Source organism: Centruroides sculpturatus, unplaced genomic scaffold, assembly GCF_000671375.1.
Source record: "Centruroides sculpturatus isolate CEXI.00-Female unplaced genomic scaffold, Cexi_2.0 scaffold886, whole genome shotgun sequence".
Lineage (NCBI taxonomy): Eukaryota > Metazoa > Arthropoda > Arachnida > Scorpiones > Buthidae > Centruroides > Centruroides sculpturatus.
In genome coordinates this window covers 268026-290621 of record NW_019385077.1, presented here as the reverse complement: position 1 = coordinate 290621, position 22596 = coordinate 268026, and the positions used below count along the sequence as shown (strand labels likewise).

The following is a 22596-nucleotide window of genomic DNA, read 5'->3' as shown; positions in this document are numbered from 1 at the left end:
TAATATCTTAATACTATTATATACTAAAGCGAGCAATGTATCTAATAGCAGCCCTAATGTATATCCTATCGTTAACCATTAAACAGTTGTTACGTTAAAAAAGCATCTGAGTAAATCACTTCCGATGAGTTGTCTCTCCTTCTATCTCGACTCTGATCGCTCCGTTACGCGACCGCTCGCGTGACCTAAATAACGCGGCTTCCGTGTCCGTCGAGACGTGGTGGTGTCATCCTGACAGAGCACCAAAGAGGTGCCGACCCTTCGGTCACATTTGGATTGTGTTTTTTGGGATTTTCAAACCCATATTCAGATCAACATTTGATGTTCTAAAAATTCAAATGGAACAATTGTTAATATGTAAATTTTTGAATTTAATCAATCAACATTACAAATTCAAACATTTCTTTAACAATGATGATGTTTTTGTATCTTCAGTCTGCCATTTTAAATCGAGTATCAAATTAACAGGCATTTTTTAATTACCAATATTTAAACTATAAACAAAACCTATACTAAACATGAAATAATATTCACAAATAAACTAATAAAGAGACCCTATGGCTTTGGGGAAATGGATTTTGATGATCTTTGGTGTAGATGTAGTACACCATGTGTGTGTACTACCTGTAAAATACTAAAGTGCAATGCTCAAATATAATCAAGAAAAACCGAACTTAAAGTTTTCTTTAGCACTTTATACATAAGTTACACATACTTCTGCTTGAGCATGATGTGGCATGAGTAGTAATGCTACTGACTTGTACACTTGCGTGCTGAAGAATAAATTTCTTTTACTCATTGACAGGACAAACAAAAGCAGAATTGTATGATGAAGTATTCCAAGATGAAGAAAAAAGATGCCTACAAGCACAATTAAAATTATACCACCAAAATGTACTCCATTAGTTCAACCATGTGATGTCTATTTTTATAGACAAATAAAAAAATTCATTAAATGATTACAAAATAACGCTGAACTACTGGACAAAAATTATGAAATTCATTCTCGAGAGGATTGCCTGAAAATGCATTCAATTATCCATCATCATCATCAGCACCAATATTTTGTGACATGATAAAATATGCTTGGTATGCCAGTGAACTCTGTGCTATAAGAAAGTTTTATACAAATGTAAATGAAGCATGTTTCTCAACAGACTGTTTACAAATACCTTGCAATTGTACAAAAGCAGAATTTATTTGTTGTTCTTGGTGTAGACAGAATTTTTGTTTTGAATGTTTTTACCATAAGTATAATTCAGGACCATGTACATCTGACAATGATATGTATAGTAATTATATAATATTGCTTCAATAAATTAAGTTTGTTTTTCTCAATTATATTTGAGTGTTGCACTTTAGTATTTTACAGGTAGTGCACTCACATGGTGTACTACTATACACCAAAGATCATCAAAATCCGTTTCTCCAAAGCTGTAGGGTCTCCTTGTAAGAAACAAAAATAAAAACAAAAAGATAAGATAACAAACAAAAATGTAAAAAATAAAAAATAAAGTAACAATAAATAAAAAGAAAACGGTAGATAAAAATATATAAATACAGTAGAGTGTCGTTTATCCAAAAGTCAGTTATCCGAAAGAATTCCAGTCGGCAAATTTAAATTTTCGCTAGTGCTGTGGCACTGCAATCTTTGGCTATATCTTGGGCTACTCCAATATTTTTTTTGTTCATGTGTGTTTTAGCCGGCAGCACTGGCACTTTTGTGTGGTGTTTTTCTGAGGACTGTGTGTGGTGCTGAATCGAACGTTTTTGATACTAGATCAACTTCTAAAGTATAATTTTTTTTATTTTTATATTTTTCAATATATTTATTTTGTTTGTAAAAAATAAAAAAATCATTTTTAACGATACAATAGCCACGATTATTATTTAAAAAAGTTTACATTAGGCTTAACATCAACGAAAATTCAACGCAAGGCGACACGCAATGGAGAAAAATTTCAACATGGGATATTTTTTCGTACATAATCGGTTATCCAAAAAATAAGTTATCCGAACAACCCCAGTCCCCAATTGATTCGGATAAACGACGCTCTACTGTAATAGTATTTGTAATAACATAACATTTGGGAAACCCTTATAATTATTAGACCATTTAATGTATGAACTATAAATGTTGAATTCATTATTTAGTTTAATAGAATGGCTGGAATAACTGAATTGAAGACCTTGTTAATTTCTAAGTATGGGACACCAGTGTTGAATGGAATACAGATTGGAAGTAATATGGCATGTTTATACAAAGTTCAAAGATTTTTAACATGGGAGCAAAGTTTGAGATGGGCCTACAGTACAGGATTCCTTATTCAAGATTGCTACAATCTGTGAAGAATGCCACTGTTTTGGGATGAAACTATATTGTAATAAAAGAGCATAGATGTAATAGAATATAATATTAAGATAGTAGCAATTGGTTTTATTTTCTTATAGAAAAATGAAATAATGGAATCTGTACTAAAAGAATGGCTTAGATTTTACTTTTAATGAAATTTCTGAAGTTACTTTTAAGTAATAAATCTTTCTGTATGTGATTGGGAACAAAAAAATATACAGTATTCAGTGTTAGGAATTAGTTCAATAAAAAAAAAAAATATATATATATATATATATTATCTTCTCTTCCCCTTGAATTGCTTAGAGGATGTACTTTCGTTTCTTACACGAAAACGTATTCTAATTTTTATTTTACTTTTTTTATTTTACTTTTCAAGATCAAATCTAAAATGGAATTCGACATACATCAATAATTTTTTTCCTTCAACCAGGCGAGTAATTACTTTTCTATGTGATTTACATATTAAAGCCACGGTGGACTTTCTACGAATTCGTATCGATTAAAGATAATTTTTTGAAAATAAATTAATAAGTGTCATTATCCGTTTTCACAATACGGATAATGACATTTATAATCTTATCACATTAAAAATGCTTAATTTTAAGTAGGTCTAAACCCCGGAGCATTAGGAGACGAATTTTTTGCGGTTCTCTCTTTCTCTAATTTTGTTAGGTAAGTGGCTTCCTGGCCCATATGTTGCTTTCAGCTTNGTAAAGGCTATAATTAAATATTAGAAATTAATTAATTTGACTAGAGGTAGGCAGTTATGCTACCATCTTGTAATAAATTTAATGACCAATTCCAAATTAAATTTTAGAAATGTCTAAATTAAAAATTAATTATTTATAATTATTAAATTTAATACAAGATGGTAGCATAACTGCCTACCTCTAGTCAAATTAATTAATTTCTAATATTTAATTATAGCCTTTACATAGTCCAAGAATTTGGCATATCGTTTGGTATGTTATCATATATATTATCTGTGATTTTTTTATTGTTTTCTGCAAATCAAATTTGCATTCCAGGTTGGTTCGTTCTGTGCTAGAAGAAAAGATGATGATGATTCATGCTCCTTAACAATGTGTAATATAATTATCTTTGAATAAATGTTATACATAAAATATTTCAGTATTTTCTTTTGGCATGGAACGCATTATTGTATTTTACATTAATTTATATGGGAAAAATTGTTTTGCTTAACAAGTGTTTTGCATTACGAGTAATAAGATATATATATATATATTTAAAAAATATATATAAACAGTATATATTTTTTAAAATTGATTATAAGTGGAATATATATCTTCATCAGGAACAGTTTTAAATCTTGTGTTTATTTTTAGAGAAGTTGGGGATGAAACTACAAAACTACTTAGAATTGTAAGCAAAATTTTGAACTATTTTATAAAACCAATTTGCATACCATAATTTACATTCATTTTAATAAGTTTTGGTCATAACATTATAGACACACAAAATAACTAGGATTTCCAGAGTATTACCATTTCCTATTTTTTTCTGCTCATATTTCTCAGTTTCTTTCAATAGCATAACAAGATCTGATATAAAGAGGTTGCCCAAATTAAAATTTAATATGAATTACTACATATTTTACTAAATTTTTGGTTTAATACTTACAAGTATAAATTACTAAGTCAGCAGTTATAATTTATTATATTTGTTAACTCCACAGTTAAATTAATAAGAAATTAATAAAAGAATTTAAAAGCAATAGAAGTGTTATTTAGTCGCCTTGTCTCCGTTATAATATGAACATTGTAAAAATCATTTACAGTACAGTATAATAGTATGAAGGTTTAGGCACTTGTTCAGCAAGTGTATTATCTGTAGAAACAGACAAATCATCATTTAATGATAGGGGAAGAGAATTCTGTGTATGATGGTAAGTTAGATAAGTAAATGATTGAAAGTAAATAAAATACAAATACAAAAAAAAACATTAAAAATTACAATAACTAAATACCAAGCTCAGTGTTTTTAAAACCCTTAATGAAACATTAAGTTAATAATGTTTCATTAAGTGTATTAAAATTACATAATCTATATAAGTAAGGAACAAATTTACTAATGAATTACATAATTCAGATTCTGTAATGTGAAACCATTGACATATAACACGAAACACAAGATTGAGAAAGGTCAAAGCAATTGTTGTATGGTGAACATTTCAAAAACTCTTATTGACTTAGGAGGAAAGAGCAAACATTCCCTTCCTATTTGATGTAAGTATTCCAAAATGATTGTATGTCATACAACACTTTAAAAATGGAGCTCTCTAAAATCCTGGTGGTAAGAATGTCCAGACATTCATCTTAACATCCCTTTCTTAAATTTTTGAAAAAGAATGTACAATAAATCCTTGTTAGTTCAAAATTTAAGGGACAAAATAATCGCAACTCCGAATTATCAAATTCTGTACAATATGCCAGATGCCATGTAATTGATATAATTTATTAAGCAAATGAAATATGGCTACTTATACAGAATGCTATTTTCTTTAATAATAAGAATATCAATACGATGGTAAATAGCACATGTCTGGTGAGAACTTCACAGGTTGCCAGATAGGTTTAATAAAAAGTAAAGCAGAATTCCTCAAAATGTAGCCAAAATTATTTTTAAAATGGCCCAAAAACTAGTAATTCATCCAATGTAGCTAGAGCCTACAAATATCTCAATCTGCTACTTGTAACCTAATCTCGCAAGTCCGAAAACCAGCTGTATTAATCTTGTATAGCTTTGCAGATAATATTTAAACCAGCCATATTTTATGAGACAAGAGAAAAAAAGGGTAGTCCTTGCGTAAGGTGACACCCAAAAATGTGTTACTTTAAAAGTAAAGCCATGTTGACCAGATTATAGTTATTCTTTGTCTATTGTTCGCTTACAGTGTGGAGGCACTTTGATCTAAAAGAACAAGTTAACATATCACAGTTCAGACAGAATTTTCACTTTGAATTTCAAAGTAGCCATATTTCAAACTAATTGAATTCCTTAACATATAACTCTCTATATCCCTGGTTGGAACAAAAGTACAGTTACAAACTAATGGGATTTCAAACTATCTGAGTTTGAATTAATGAGGATTTCCTGTATATTTTAACTAAATTGTTCAAAACTTGCCATTATAACAGGAACATGTTTGTTTGTTTCTGACCATTTATGAACATCATTCAAATCTAACAAATAATTATCAATGAGAAGTAAACACACTATCTGATTTAAAACAATGAGAGTTCATAAAATCAATAAACATTTCAATTGGGATCGAATTTGGTGTCGAGTTAGTTGTTGATGCTAACTTTCTATATCTTGAGATGGTCTCTAATTCAACCTAGAAACAAATGCTGACCAATTAAATTGTGAAGAAAAAGGTTCAAACCAATCAAAATGTGAGATCAAAAGACCAATCTATAAAAACCTGTGACTCAAGATCATGGGGTTATTATTTTTGTATAGTTACAGAAAGCTGACAAGCCTCTACTGTTCAATCTATCAAGGCTGCAATGTGTTCTTTTGGCTAATTCCTGTCCAGTCCACTGTATTCTCTGTTTACCAATAACTCTTTTTACTTTGCTGGTGACAATGTCAAGGCTCGTCAGAGACGTGTACATCTCTACTGTGCCTGACTTTAAAAGTTCTCCCAACTTTGGTAATCAACTTGGGTCTAGAACTTTCTTTCCAAGGAATTCTTTTTGTATTGACATGCTGATTTATTTTTGGACTTTGTGGTGATTGTAATATTTAAATGGACTAACAGGTATAAAACATCTCTCTCTCAATAAATGACATTTAAAATGGAATAAAATGGAGTCATCCTTCATGCCAAATATACTTTTATCTTCAGCCATGATCCCTTTCAATCAAAAATCCAAAATTTCTAAAAATTAGTCAGATATCAAAATGAAATGATGTGGTTGTATGACCTCAGACAAATTTAACATATTTTTTAACTCTTTTCTGGTAATTAGTTATTAGATTGAATTATCAATAGATAAGACAATGATTTATCTGTAATTAGAAAGTCCTTAATCATTAATGAATTTAATTTATACAATATCTTTAGATAAAAGAAAACAACAACAAATTTGGTTTGAAAGAGTTATGTCATATTGCAATATCATTCTACAGTAACATTCTGATATGACATGATTGATTAAAACTAATTGTTAAAAAAAAAAAAAGAAAATTAAACATATCTTTAGAAGACAGGATAAGTATTCAGTAATAATTAGAACATTAAAGTATGTTCTAATCATTACTGAAAAGTACTAAAAAGAAAAAAAAACAAAAAGTACTGAAAAGTGAGTTTGTCTGGAAAGAAATTGTTACTAAAAAGAACAATTTCTTTCCAGACAAACTCACCTTTTCTATTTAGATCATTTTTTTTTCTTTTTTTAGGTAGACACACAGGTTATAAATTCAGTTTACATTTTAGATATTATTTGTTTATTAACTGATCAATCACTTGGTTATTTTACAAACTAATAATTTTTCAAATAATAAAACAGATTGAAAAAATTTTCTAAGATGCTATACTTTGCTGTTATTCATGAACCAGCCAGACATTACTAATTTCTGTTATCAGTCAGTTATAAAACTTTAGGTCTTAACAGTTTCAAACCTTGTAGTGTAATTTCGAATGTTTTCTATTTTTGAATTGGAGTTGATCCTGATGATGGTCTACAAAAACACCAAAAACATTTAAGTTTAAATAATATGTTGCATGTTTGGTGTTGTGTTTTAAGTTTAGGATCAAATATATACATTATATTACAGTGTTATCTAATTTGAACTTGAAAAGCATTCACTTACAGGTACATAGAAGAAAAATAAAATTTTTTCAACATGAGAAACTATTACACCTTTTCTCACTTTAACTAAATACAGTTGTCCCTTGATAATCCGACAGGTATGGGACCAAAGGTGTGTCNTGCTAATTCATTACATTTAATCTGAATACTTGTGAAACAAAGAAGAAAAAGTAATAGAAAAAAAATAGTGTTAAATGCATTTATTAATTAAAGGAAATAGAAAATTTGCAAAAATATGAACATATAGAAATTGTTGATCCTTAGTTTCTATTAATAAGATAAAAGCTAAGATTAATTAATCTCAACAACACAATAAGCAGAATATTTTATGTAATTGTTTTTATATATTTACATTCAGTCAGCTAAAATATAATGGACCAAATTTCTGATGACAAGTTTACAAAACTTGGCACTATCCTTGTAAATAAAAGAAGAAATGATGCTAATAGTAGGAAACCAACTTTTATTAATTAAAAAGAAATGTTTTTAGTCAAAATAGGCCTAACCTCAGCTTACAATCTTAATATTTAACAGTTTAAAATATTGTGCAATAGAATATACAAAATAGAATACATTCAAAATTAATAATCTGAACATTTAAAATTAAAATTCTGAGCAATAATTAAATATGTTCTATTTTGTATATTTTAAAATAAAATATTAAGCTTGTAAGCTGAGGATAATCAGATCTTAACCAAAAGCATTTCTTTAAATTAATAAAAGTTGGTTTCTTGAAATTAGCAATCATTTCTTCATTTAGTCTGATAAGATTTTGATATTATTTACTTAAAAATGATTTCAATGAGTAATGACGTTGATGCTGCTTTATGATAAATAGAAGTTCCAAAATGATTACCTGAATGTAGTGATAAGTCATCAAGGAATGGAATTTCATTTGTGTCATGCTGGACAGCAAAACTTAATGATGGGTTCAATGCTTGTAAATGATCTATAAAAGTGGAGAAAGGTAAATAAAAGTTGTGGTCACATGACAAAAGCACCCAATGATATTACAATAGGAACAATTCCATGCTGGTAAAAGGAAATAGAGATAGAATATGCAGAAAGTATAATTCATCAGCTTTGATTTTTATACTTAATTTTAAATGTTGAATAAAATGTTTTTTTTAAATAACTTAAATTGCTTAATCTATTATGAGTTGATTAATTTTTGATTGAAACATATACATATCTATAAAATTTGTCCTATGGTATTAAATAAACTTAACTAATTTAGAAGTTCAAAGTAATTATGAATAAAAACATTGAAAGTTGACATATATCAAACCCGAAATAATAGTTTTTAAGAAACTGCTATCCATATTTTCAGTTGAAGTTCTTTTAAACATAGTTTGTTCCTATCTTTTAATTTCATTTAATTTAACTATTAATTAAAATTTATAACAGTGACAGATTGAGAAGAACCTACAAGAGACGAACTTAATAATTAATAAATACCTTTTATTAACATGTGCAAGATGATTGTATTGTGGATGGTCTAATAAACCATATTTGATATCATAAATGTTTTTAATAGTACTAGCCTAGGAACATATTCACCCATGGCTGGATTCTTGGCTTTCAAGCCCCCTCTGGCACTTCAAACTTTCACCACTACAGCTAACAGACTGACCTTGGTATGGTAGGTACTAGACTATAATACCTAACCTTATTTTTATAAAACAGTATTAGCCATTTTTTTTTTTACATTTTCCCAAGCCCTGGTACTCCATTTCTCACACCCTAAACATGTGCTTAATGTATTGTATACTGGCACAATGAAGTGACTTTTCTTCAACACTAGGCAAGTTTCAATCTTTATTCAGTTAAGCATCTAACTGAATAAAGATTGAAACTTGCCTAGTGTTGAAGAAAAGTCACTTCATTGTGCCAGTATACAATACATAAATACAACACGGTTTCGACAACAATAACAAATGTGCTTAATGGTTAAACTGGCTAAACTTAAAAAATGATGCAAAAGTGATGATAACAAATAAAAAGCCTCAAATCTCTTAAGAACAGGACAGATGACAAACATAAATATAATTAAAAAATCCATCCGTCTTTGCCCGTAAATTAAAAAGTTCTTTCTTAAAATCCAAATTTTTATCTGTTGACAACAATTTGCTATTTATGATTAGTTGTCAAATTCCAAACAGTTTTCCTATTGGGCCAGCCATCTTTCACTAGCAGTAAATTCACTAGTTTTTCCTTCAATCTGCTCATGAAATTGAAAACCCTTGTCTTTGAGCATTGGCTCCAAAACTAGCAAACCCAGACCCTTACATTTTCATGCCAAAAATAATGCCTCTCCAACTTTCGAAAATTCATCTTTTTTCATTATTTTTCAGTCCTTTATTCCACTCCCAGATGATTGATGCTTACACTATATTTATATTTCTGGACAATTTTTTCCCAGTCCCTCACTGTATTCTTGCTTATACATAATTCTAATGCTTTTTTTCTTGGCCAATCACCTTAATCCAACAAGAAGTTGAAAATGCTTGCAATTGTATTTTTACACAATATTATTATTTAAACAATACTTTTTTTGTTTTATTTTTTATTTATGTAAAAATCTTTATGACATGGCTAATTGGGCTAGATAATACGGAGGGCTAAATGATTGTGATTCTACTATAAATAATAAAAATGACAGTCTTTGTAAATAGTTCTCTGAGAGTTGTTTTATAAGTAAAACAGGAAAAATTATCATAAATTTATCATCTTTCAAGATGATAAATTTCAAGTAGGAATGTCTAATAATATCAATTGAATTCAATGGGCATAATCAGTGGCATCACTGAGTGACACCAAAATGGCAATAAATTTCTAATGAAACATCACCCAAAATTTTATAATTATTTTTAAAAAATATTCCTGTAGTTAAAACAAAGAAAGGTTTTTATTAACCTTTCTTTGCTTACATATATCAATATGCCTACAATGCTAATTATTATTAACAACATTAATACATACAAAAACATTACTAAGGATTCTGTACAGTCTGTTATAGAAAGAGATCCATGAAAGTTACACCACTGGCATATCAATTAAAGCATGGATCTGAACACACAGAAACAAACAAGAGAGAACTAAAGGTAAAGAACACATGCCTTTGATGGTTTTGAGAAAAATGCAATGACAGATGAATACTGTGGCATGCAAAGAAATTTTCATGTTTTTTAAAGATATTCTTGGTAAGTTTAGATCAGTGTTTCTCAACAGGGGCAATATTGCCCCCATGTGGGCATTTTTCCATGGTGAGGGGCGATTAGTAACAATTTATATTTTTGGGGGCGAAAAACAATTTTCTGGGCGATATAGTAAAACATTATAGTAAGAATACTTAGATATTTTATTTGTTATATCATACAATAATTAAACAAATGACATTATACTAGTCACTAGTCTATTCAATGCAGTACGAATTTGGCGTTAGTCTTGGCCCTCGGCATCAGAATTTTGAAGTGAAGGGGGTGATGCTATGTAACGGTTTTATTGAAGAGGGCGACAATTCGTTAGAGGTTGAGAAACACTGGTTTAGATCAAGAAAAGTTCTTGGATGCGTTCATAAGTTTCAAGTTAAATTGACAGATAATCTGCATCATTAACTGACACCTGCTTTCAAATTGACTTTTAAATACACAATACCATGAAATTATCATAATCTCTTCATAGAATAATAACATAACATTGACTACCATATACAGTGCTAGACAAAAATATAAGTTTGAGTAATGTTTTTTGAGTGCAGATGAATAAATTGTTTAAATAGTTTTATATCCAAAAAATATTTGAAAACAAAATATTAAAAAAAAATCAAAATTTTACAGAGACAAAATTATAAGTTCAGTGTTAATTTCATCAACAATCAAAGAAGAAAATATGCAAATGAAGTTATATCAAACATTTCCATATAACATACAAAAAGATACATTACTTATAATATTGACTTACTGAGAGAACAAGAAACCTGTCATGTGGATTTCAACTTACAGAATCTAAAATTAGACAAATTTGGAGACTTCATGGTAGTGAAGTAACTCAGTGGGAAATTGTTACTGTGATTAGCTGCTCTCAATGTGCTATAGCTAATGTTATAAAATATGGAAATGAGAGGCCACTAAAGTGTCCTGGACGAAAAAGTTCTTTATGCAAATAATGACTTGACAAATAGATAGTGGCTCTCTAATGGTTTAGGGCTGCATTTTCAGTCCAAGGAAGAATTGATATCATTTTTGTTCCTGGATTTTTTACTTCTAAATCCTATTGACCTCTGTTGGAAGATCAACTTAGTAAGTATGGTCATATTCTTAAACATAAAAATTTCATCTTTCTGAAGGATAACACATTCTACCACAATTCAAAAATGATTAAACAATGGTTTTCTGAAAAATAATATTGAGGTTTGTCATGGCCTGCATGCTCCCCAGATCTGAATCTAATACAGAATCTGTGAGGGCTTCTTGTTGCATCTGTTTACAAAGATGGGATGCAATTTTCAATAGTTGCAGACCTGAAATAAGCCATTCAAAAATATTGGGATAAAATTCAAGATGAGCTGTTGATTAAATCAATTGATTCAATGCCAGATTGTATGTATGATGCTATTTGTTGCCAAGGAGATTACGAAAAGTATTCCTTAAGATATTAATCCATTTTGAACTTATAATTTTGTCTCTAGAATTTTACTTTTTCAATATTTTATTTTCAGATAATTTCTGAATACAGGACTATTTAACATATTAAAATGATAGATGTAACTGATTATTTTTGCATATTACCATTTCATTTAAACAATTTATTCATATATACATCCCCAATTTGGAGATCCTCTTGCAGGGCCTATCAGAGAGGCAAAACCAATTTATTCATTTACAGTCTAAAAACATTACTTGAGCTAATATTTTTGTCTAACACTGTATCAAACCAGTAAGAAAAAATAATTTAAACACAGTTGATACATTAATACAAAATGATCATACAGTAAATATGAAATAACATTTACCATATTTCCTTGATTAAACTCTGGAATTTCAAAATAAACCAATTTCATATAAACTCTGAGCTGAAAATCATGGAAAACATATTGTAGTACTGCACTGTATAGGGTAACACAATTCAGAGTGGCAAATAAAATTATACCTCTTCAAATTGTCCAGAATGAGACAGTACTTTTTATTCCAAGCTTCATGGAAACATTTTTTGAAATAAAATTATAAACACTATCACACTGTCAAATATTGACATGGGAAAGTATTAATTAAGACATAAACTGAGAACTTATCAGCAAAAGAGTAATTAGGAGAACAAATTAATAATGAATTTGAACCAGATGATGATAGTCAAGATTTTGATTCCTATGATGACATCATAGACACAAATGACAACAAAATAGCCAAATTGAAGACAAGATCTTGATTCCTATGATGACATCAAAGCAGACACAAATGACAACAAAATAGCCAAATTGAAGACAGTGAATTGGAATTAACTATGAAAATAGTAATTATTTCAAATGTTGTAGCTATAACCCATAAATACTGTCAATAAATAGTTTTGATAGTTTGGAAAATGTATGAGTAATTAAGGTATTTCTTTCAGTTTTATTCTCATCTGAGTCTTCAAGTAAACCTCAAGGGATATGTACTGTACATATTAAAAACAAACCAATGGATAATGGTATATTAAATTTATTTATTTCATTTGTTATGGCTAACAATTTAATAATAATAATTAAAAATAAATATTTAATAAATCAGAAAGTAAAAGATAAAAACACATCTAACCTTTGTATATAAATAGTAATGGATACTAAAGACAATATTCTATTTTGGGACTTATCACACATACTTGTATGTAAACAAGGAACCACATCTTTACTGACGCTGGATAAAGGCTTGAACTTGTTTATAAATCAGAAAGACAATACTTAATGTTGTATATAGAGTTTTAAGCAATATTTCTTTTTTAGGTATATACAGTGGAAACTTTCCTCTGCATATACCTAGTTTCTGCTAGATGGGACCAGGGTCTTTTGAATAATTTAGAAACTCATTGTTTTTTCGTACAGCATGAAGCACTGTGCTATTAAAGTTTTATGAACTGTAAATACTGTAATGAAACTGTTGTATTTTAAGGTAAATTAATTTACTCAAAATCTAATATAATGTTATATATATGAACTAATTCACAGTGATACAATCAAAAGATGTAGTAGTTATGGAGAGTTGGTATCTGTGGTATGTACTGTACAGTACAATGTAACATGTTTCATATATTATTTTTTTTGTAAACTGTTTCAGATAATCATGTTTTGATTAAATTAGTATACAATTAAATCTGTTAGATGTTCTTCTAGTTTAATATTAAGTGTTTTGGATTATATAAAATGCATAAAAACTAGAATTTTAACCTAAGAGAAGAATTAAATATATTTATGGAAAAGTTTGGTATTTAAGTTTATCATATCATTCACTATGCAAATGATAGGGAAATCGTATTTCTTGAAAACAAACTATTTTATATGAAATATTTTTTTAAAAAAGGAAAAAAGGAGAATTTAAAAAAAAAATGATTTAGGAGAATAAATACAAATAGCTCAAAACACAATTAGTAATGAAACACTATTTATAATTTGGATATCCTAGTCTTTTAAAAATCTTTTTAATAAATACAGTGGAACCTCGGTATATGACCTTAATCCGTTCCTGATATTTGGACTTATACCGAATAGGACGTATACCAAACCAACTTTTCCTATAAGAAGTAATGTAAAAATGATTAATCCGTTCTCATGAAAAAAAAATGGCTGGCTTCTTTGCTTTCCTGGCTAGTTCCTGCTTGATTTTTCATGAGATCAGCATGTATCTTTTCAGCTTTCTCGCAAATAATTGCATCTGATATGCTGTCTCCAGCACACTGTTTTACAGTTATATCCAAAGCAAAAGCAATTTTTTAACATGATCTAATGTCTTTGATCTCTGTTTAGAAATTGATTTAACTCCTTTCGCTACGTTACCAGATTTAATAATGTTTTTATTTTTTGTGATTGTCCATATCGTCGTTCTCGGAATACGGTATGCAACAGTTAAATCTTGAACACGCATGCCACCTTCAAATTCCTCAACAATCTCTTTTTTCAGTTCCATTACGATTCTAGTCATTTTTTTAGTTTTCTGTTGCTTTTCACTTGCCTTTTTGCAATTCATGATTAATAAAAATAATAAAATTTTACTTACAAATTAAAATCAGAAGAAATTTAACAAAGTTAGAAACTGTGGCATCGTGAACGTCTAGTCTAGTCTAGTCCACCAAAAGTGCTACTTGTTCATAGATGGCGCGTATAATTGAATTAAGTCGTATACCGAACAAAAGTCATATACTGAGCAAAATTTGTTTCGTCCAAACAGGACGTATTCTGAATTGGACATATTCTAAAGCAGACATATACCGAGGTACCACTGTATCATTTAATTCTGTGTCATGCTTCTAACACTGAAGAGTGCTGATACTTTAAAAGTAATATAATTGGAATAAACCATAAACATATTTTATTATTGTAAGAATCAAGGAAAATACTTATTTTATGATGTACCATAAAATGCATAAGGAGCATATGAGGGCAGTTCGGAAAGTTTGTGGCCTCAAATAGAACAACAAACAAAACAATGTTAAAACTTATTTATTTTTCAATATAGTCTCCTTTGTTAGCAATGCACTTATTCCAGCTATGTTCTAGCTTTTTTATGCCATCACAATAGATCAATTTGTCAAGGTGTGCAAAATATTCGTTCACTTCAGAGATGACTTTGTCATTTGAGTGGAATCTCTTTCCAGCCAAGAATTTTTTTAGGTTTGGAAAAAGGTGGAAGTCACTGGGGAGCCAAATCAGGTGAGTATGGTAGATGTGGAACTAATTTGAAGCGAAATTCATTTATCTTTTTGTTCAGTGATTCTGGCGGAATGTGCAGGTGCATTATTGTGGTGGAACAGAAACTTTTTCTTCTTCAAGTGTGGCCTCTTATCTTCGATTTCTTTCTTCAGTTTTTCCAAAAGTTCACAGTAATAGACAGCATTAATAGTCTTTCCTCTTTCTAGGTAGTCAATAAAGATGATGCCTTTAGCATCCCAAAAAACCGAGGCCATCACTTTACCCGCTGATGGAACTGTCTTTGCCTTCTTTGGTGGTGGCGAACTGTGGTGTTTCCATTGCTTCGACTGTTCTTTTGTTTCAGGAGTGTAGTAATGGATCCACGTTTCGTCAGTAGTCACAAACCGACGCAAGAAATCCTGTGGGTTTTTCTGGTAGAAGTCCAAACACTCCTTTGACATCAAAGTGCGAACACGTTTTTGCTCGGCGGTCAGCAGATGCGGCACCCACCTTGCTGAGACCTTCGTCATACCCAAATCTTCGGTTAGGATGTGGTGCACTCGGTCGACAGAGATGCCTGTTGTCTCAGCTATCTCACGCGTTTTCAAACGGCGATCTGCTAATACCAAATCGTGAACTTTGTCGATATTTTCTTCAGTGACAGCAGTTGACAGCCATCTGCTGCAAGGGTCATCTTCCACATTCTCTCTGCCAGATTTAAAAAGGGCTGTCCATTTTTTCACAGTTGTGTACGAAGGAGCAGACTCTCCCAAAACTTCATCCGTGTCAGCTTTGATTTGAGGTGTGGCAACCCTTTTTTCGTCAGGTATTTACGATCACACAAGTCTCCGTCTTCTCCATTTTTGACAAACACATGCACACTGACTATCTGCTAAGCTGTCGTGGCAAAACTTTATGACAAATCAAGCGGAAATTGGTATTGTATCTTTAGCAAAGATGGCTGAATTATTCCTGCCAAAAAGTAAATTGATTGCAGTGCCACATATAGGCAAGGCCGCAAACTTTCCGAACAGCCCTTGTATAATTTTAAGAATTAGGAAATAATATATACATACAGATTTTCAAGCTCATATTTTAAATAATTGCATGTAAGCTTCAAAAAATTGCCAGAAATTCAGCAGTATTCCCATTCCAGTTAAAAATAAAAATATAATAAAAATCACAATACCAAAAAAAATTTCTTCTTCTTTATAAGAAACTTTATTATAAAAATTTTAAAATCTAAATTAAAGAAAGAAAAAACAAATGCATTTATTATATGATCATTTTAAAGAAAATGATAATATTATAAATGTGTGAAAATTGGAATACTTTCAAGAATCAAGAAGCATTCTTTTTTTAATTTCTTTGTTTTTCTAAAGTTGTTGTATATTATAATGCAATGTTTTGTTTTTTAAAAAAAGGTAATTCATTTCTACTTTTATCTGAGAATACATGGAGTGAGAATAAAAAAAGTCTATACAAGATAAAAATTTTTACAATTATTTATCAACAAATCCCTTAAAATTAATATTCAAATACTTTTTGTTTCACTCAAACATTTTCAGAAGATACATTAAAGAGCTTTTTGCCGGTATTAATTTACAAAACACAAAGTTAAACGGAACCAATGAGAAATCTGAAATCTTATAAAATCTGAAAATACTGTAATATGTGTAAATATCAACTCTGTGAATGCACAGAAATAATGAAAACTAATAGAAACAGGGCTAACAACAGAAATTAAATTAAAAATTTAATAGTTAGCAAAAAGACAATAACAAGGCTGTCATTGATGTTATCTACTATGAAAGCTGTGAAAAGATTTTTTATTACAATTAAACATTAAAATTTCAATAAAAATGCTTTAGACAGTAATAGGCGTAAAATAAATCAAACTTGGTATGATTTTTTAAATTGTACCAAGTTTGATTTATTAATTACCAAGTTTAAGAATTCCATAGTCACATAATTTCCTGTAAACAGCAGAAACACATGTTGTAGTTAGGTAACTGCAGGTGCTGGTAAAAACAATTGTAAACAAGCAGTAAAAACAATTGTAAACAAGCAGTAAAAACTGGTATCAGCAATACTAACATGTTAAAGGCAAGCACATGTCACAGTATTCTTGTTGTTTAAGTGCCAAATTAACTGGCTGTTGTGATATTATATAAGATCATGGTATGATCAAGACCAAAATGTGCATGAAAATAACAGTGCTGTGCCATGCTATGATACAGAGAGGCGGACGCATCAGGCGGCACCATAAGAGGGCAACATAAGCAGCATTTAAGAAATGGCATTTCGAAGACTTACATCATACTGAGAAAATCTATTGCATGGCCCTGGAAAGTAACATTTATAATTGTAACAGAAAAAGTGAAAAGAATTGATGTAGATAATTAAAAAATGATCCAGAAGAGAACAGAAATTAGGAAATGGGAGGTGAGCTAGCATATCCTACAGATATGGTGGAGGCAGAAGAAAAGAGAATAATTTCAATCATAAAGAAGACACAAAGACTATTTTCAAGGTTTTTCTTCCTTATCTTGAATTGTAATTTGTATAATTGAACAGTTTTGTTTATATACTATATGTTCCTTAGTCCTTCTTGTAAATGATTACAAGATAATTTAAGTTATTGATCTAGATATTATTTNGACAGCCATCTGCTGCAAGGGTCATCTTCCACATTCTCTCTGCCAGATTTAAAAAGGGCTGTCCATTTTTTCACAGTTGTGTACGAAGGAGCAGACTCTCCCAAAACTTCATCCATGTCAGCTTTAATTTGAGGTGTGGCAACCCTTTTTTCGTCAGGTATTTTACGATCACACAAGTCTCCGTCTTCTCCATTTTTGACAAACACATGCACACTGACTATCTGCTAAGCTGTCGTGGCAAAACTTTATGACAAATCAAGCGGAAATTGGTATTGTATTTTTAGCAAAGATGGCTGAATTATTCCTGCCAAAAAGTAAATTGATTGCAGCGCCACATATAGGCAAGGCCGCAAACTTAAAATTTCAATAAAATGCTTTAGACAGTAATAGGCATAAAATAAATCAAACTTAGTACGATTTTTTAAATTGTACCAAGTTTGATTTATTAATTACCAAATTTAAGAATTCCATAGTCACGTAATTTCCTGTAAACAGCAGAAACACATGTTGTAGTTAGATAACTGCAGGTGCTGGTAAAAACAATTGTAAACAAGCAGTAAAAACTGGTATCAGCAATACTAACATGTTAAAGGCAAGCACATGTCACAGTATTCTTGTTGTTTAAAAGCCAAATTAACTCACTGTTGTGATATTATATAAGATCATGGTATGATCAAGACCAAAATGTGCATGAAAATAACAGTGCTGTGCCATGCTATGATACAGAGAGGCGGACACATCAGGCGGCACCATAAGCAGCATTTAAGAAATGGCATTTCGAAGACTTACATCATACTGAGAAAATCTATTGCATGGCCCTGGAAAGTAACATTTATAATTGTAACAGAAAAAGTGAAAAGAATTGATGTAGATAATTAAAAAATGATCCAGAAGAGAACAGAAATTAGGAAATGGGAGGTGAGCTAGCATATCCTACAGATATGGTGGAGGCAGAAGAAAAGAGAATAATTTCAATCATAAAGAAGACACAAAGACTATTTTCAAGGTTTTTCTTCCTTATCTTGAATTGTAATTTGTATAATTGAACAGTTTTGTTTATATACTATATGTTCCTTAGTCCTTCTTGTAAATGATTACAAGATAATTTAAGTTATTGATCTAGATATTATATTTGTAATTCTAAATTAAGCTATTATACATCTAAGGTTAACAATGATGTTAGTGATGGTTATCATAAGCTCTGTTTTGTTGGGATTGCTGTCATTGTTTGTAAACCAATTGAAAGGGACCAGAAAGGCCAAATTGCATTTTGGAAAGTATTAATTTAATTCTCTGGGAGTATAATAAGCCTGATTCATTGGTTCTAATCAACCAAATGTTTTGTAAATTTTTAAAAGAATTTGAAAAATTGTAATTTAATTTAAACTGATTACAAAATTAAATAAATAAATTGCTTAGCAACTGTTAAAAGATTATTTGATAAATTATTTACTTAATCAAGAACAAATTATTTTAAATTTTATCTTGCTACACAACTTTTTGGATTTTATTATATTTTCTATTTTAAAGTAACATTTTTAACTTCTTTAACTTACATTATTAGAATTATGGAAAAAATAAACTTGAGTATTAACTGTTTATGTTAATTATTAAGAAAGAAAAAGAAAAATTTTCAGCAGCACAAAATTTTTAAAAAATGAACTTTTACAACTGTTTTAATCAGTCATCAGGCTCTGCACAAATTTTAAAACAGAATTCTACATTCCATTTTAAAGCAGTTGTAAAGCTTTTTCCACATTTTCAAGAGCAACATACTTCTTTTCAGAGAGGTATACAAGATTACAGAACAACTGATGGAGAAATAGCAAATCAGAACAATCAGTATATTTGTTCTGATTTGTTATTGATAACTCATATTAAAAACAGAACTTATACTGTATTACTATGAGAGACTTATATTATTATTTGGAATTATTATTATGGGAGTATATAATTATTATATATACCGTATTTACATATTTGGTGAATAAATTTTGCCATATACAATTTGGCAGAAAATATTATTGCTATAATGCAGAGACTTCAGCTTGGAAGTACAATAGTTACTGTACTTATCTAAATTATATCAAAATAAAAAATTTTTGGATGGAATTTTACATTATAATTACTTTATAAACTTACATTATAAAAATTTTCTTCTATTTTATAATGAATTGGATAGATTAAATAACATTATTATTTTACTTTTACCCAATTCTAACACAAAAGGTAGAGATTGTTTCAATCAAATGATCATTAAATCAAAAATTAATAATACGAGGCATGTTTTTAAAGTAAGTACTGTTTTAATATAACGCTGCTGGAGCGCTGCAGTCGGCACTTAGCGCATGCGCGCTGTGTACCTACATTTGTTGGGAAGCCACAAACGCAATTACAGAGCCAGTCGACTGTGTTTACTGTTGTTTGTGTGTTATTGAAATGCTGCCGCTCATTGAGAATCCCGCCGACTGCGAAGTGCGTGCCGTTATTCGTTTTCTCAGTGCTAAAGGCTCGAAAGCGGCTGAAATTCATCGCCAAATCAGTGAAGTTTATGGTGAAAGCGTTATGAGTGAAGGAATGGTACGAAAATGGGTTAGGGCCTTTAGTAATGGCCGCACAAACATTCACGATGAGGAACGAAGTGGGCGACCTTCAGTCATTATCGACGATTTGATTGAAAAAGTGGACTGTAGAGTGAAAGAGAACAGACGATTCACGATTTCATCTTTATCTAAAGAGTTTCCTGCAGTTTCAAGAAGTGTTCTCTATGAAATTGTGACCGGACGATTAAATTATCGGAAGTTGTGTTCCCGTTGGGTGCCGAAAATGTTGACGGAGGAGCACAAAACCAAACGTTTGGCCAGTGCATTGACTTTTCTTGAGCGCTACAGTGACGAAGGAGATGATTTTTTAAGTCGTATTGTTACAGGCGATGAAACGTGGGTAGCCTACGTTACACCGGAATCAAAGCAACAATCCATGGAATGGCGACATTCATCATCTCCAAGGAAAGTCAAGTTCAAGCAAACAATTTCTGCTCAGAAAATCATGTGCACGGTGTTTTGGGACAGATACAGAGTGTTGCTTGTTGATTTTTTGCCTCATGGTGAAACGATCAATTCAGCTGCATACTGCGAGACTTTAAAAAAACTGCGCCGTGCAATACAAAACAAAAGGCGGGGCTTACTGAGCAAGGGTGTCGTTTTGCTCCACGATAATGCTCGTCCACATACGGCAAATCAAACTCAAGACCTAATCACATCATTTGGCTGGGAACAATTAGACCACCCTCCATACAGTCCCGACCTAGCGCCGAGTGACTATCATTTGTTTCTGCATTTGAAGAAGCATCTGGCAGGGCAGCGCCATAACAATCACGACGAAGTCAAAACGACCGTTCTGCAGTGGTTGTGTCATCAGGCGGCAACATTCTTTGAGGACGGAATACAAAAGCTGGTCCCACGATACGATAAGTGTCTCAATATTAATGGGAATTATGTAGAAAAGTAGTGTAAAATATGGGCTTTCACATAAATAAAAATTTTGTTAAAAATGTTTGCTTGTTTTTTTTATATTTCAAAACAGTACTTACTTTAAAAACACGCCTCGTAGCATAAAACTGCTAAATTAAATATTTTTTAATCATAAATTACTAACTATTTTTAACTAAATATTGAAAAATGTATTGAATTGGCATATAAAACAAATTAATGAATAAACAAATATAAATGATAGTATAAATATAACAGCATAATATAATTTGCTACAATTAATTTTATATTAAAACATACTATATTGTTATTTTTATAAAGAATGCAAACATTTTAATGATTTAGTCTGAAAGTTTCTTTATGGTATAAAATAAACTAAGTCTTCAATTAGTTCATCTTTTGTTAATTTATTTTATATGAACATTTTATGACTATTCCAGTTCTATGAATTGCATAAATAAAGCCAGATGATCTGTTGAATTATTGAGCTATAATCAGGCTAAGTTAATAATTACATACAAAGTAATTTGTCTGGAGGTAAGTGGTTAAGCCACCATCTCATGATAATTATAATAAATTAATTTTAATTTAGAGTTTCTGAAAGAAAAGAATTGGCCTGGAATAAGACTAACCTGGTCCAGACCAATTCTTTAAATGTATACAGTTGGAAATTGTGACTGCCAACTGGATATATTTAAGGAATAAAAATAAAACTATCCTTTTAGATGTGTTATTAATTTTGTTTAAGTATGGCCATATTATTATTTATATCATTTTATTTTATTACAAAATGTTCTTAGTTGAAATCATGCAGTCTACATGTAAAAATTGTCAAATTAATAAAATTATTCTCATCAAAAAATGACTTGTGTCCATTCATTACTTCAAGGGATGATTTTTTAAGCAAACTGTAATCTGATTATATATACAGTAGAACCTCCATTATCCGGATTTTCGATTATCCGGATTGTTCAAAGTAAACAAAAATTTTACGAATTTGCTGATTTGCACTTGGCGAATTACGACACTGTTATGTACGTGATGGAATACATAACTTTTTTTTGTTTCAACAACGTCTCACCCATCACAGTGGTCGTAAACTCTTAAATATATTTTACGTAGTAATAAAAATATAACTTGACATACGTATTTATAAATAATTTATATTCAAATTACATCATTTCTATGATCAAGGGCGGCGTAAGGCATGGACGATGTTGGCCACCGCCTATGCCTCGCGGTCCGAAGGGCCTCATGTCTCGAAGGTTTACGCATTACTTAAAAGCCGTGAACGCGACGAAAAAATTTTACTCGTCGTAAAACGATAAATAGTTTGTCAAATTTTTATTCATAAAAATGCAGTTTCAACTGC

General features: G+C 30.3%; 2 protein-coding genes across 6 annotated transcripts in view; one reads left to right on the top strand and one right to left on the bottom strand.

The window, feature by feature from the left end:
• Positions 1-22596, bottom strand: part of LOC111634314 (CREB-regulated transcription coactivator 1-like) — a 210865-nt gene that overhangs the window by 9130 nt on the left and 179139 nt on the right. For 4 of the 5 annotated variants that reach the window (XM_023379066.1, XM_023379068.1, XM_023379069.1 and 1 more), the window contains exon 13: positions 8051-8143. The exons of the other annotated variant lie outside the window; for it this stretch is intronic. In XM_023379066.1, the coding sequence (XP_023234834.1) occupies positions 8051-8143 (93 nt within the window). The remainder of the gene's footprint in view (positions 1-8050; positions 8144-22596) is intronic. 5 annotated transcript variants of the gene reach the window in all.
• On the top strand, positions 19995-21318 carry LOC111634315 (histone-lysine N-methyltransferase SETMAR-like). Its single transcript, XM_023379071.1, has one exon. The coding sequence runs from the start codon at positions 20173-20175 to the stop codon at positions 21241-21243; it is 1071 nt and encodes a 356-aa protein (XP_023234839.1). The 5' UTR covers positions 19995-20172; the 3' UTR covers positions 21244-21318.

What these genes read in the sequence shown, in the direction of transcription:
- LOC111634315 (XM_023379071.1), top strand. Translation starts at nt 20,173, where the DNA reads ATGCTGCCGCTCATTGAGAATCCCGCCGACTGCGAAGTGCGTGCCGTT.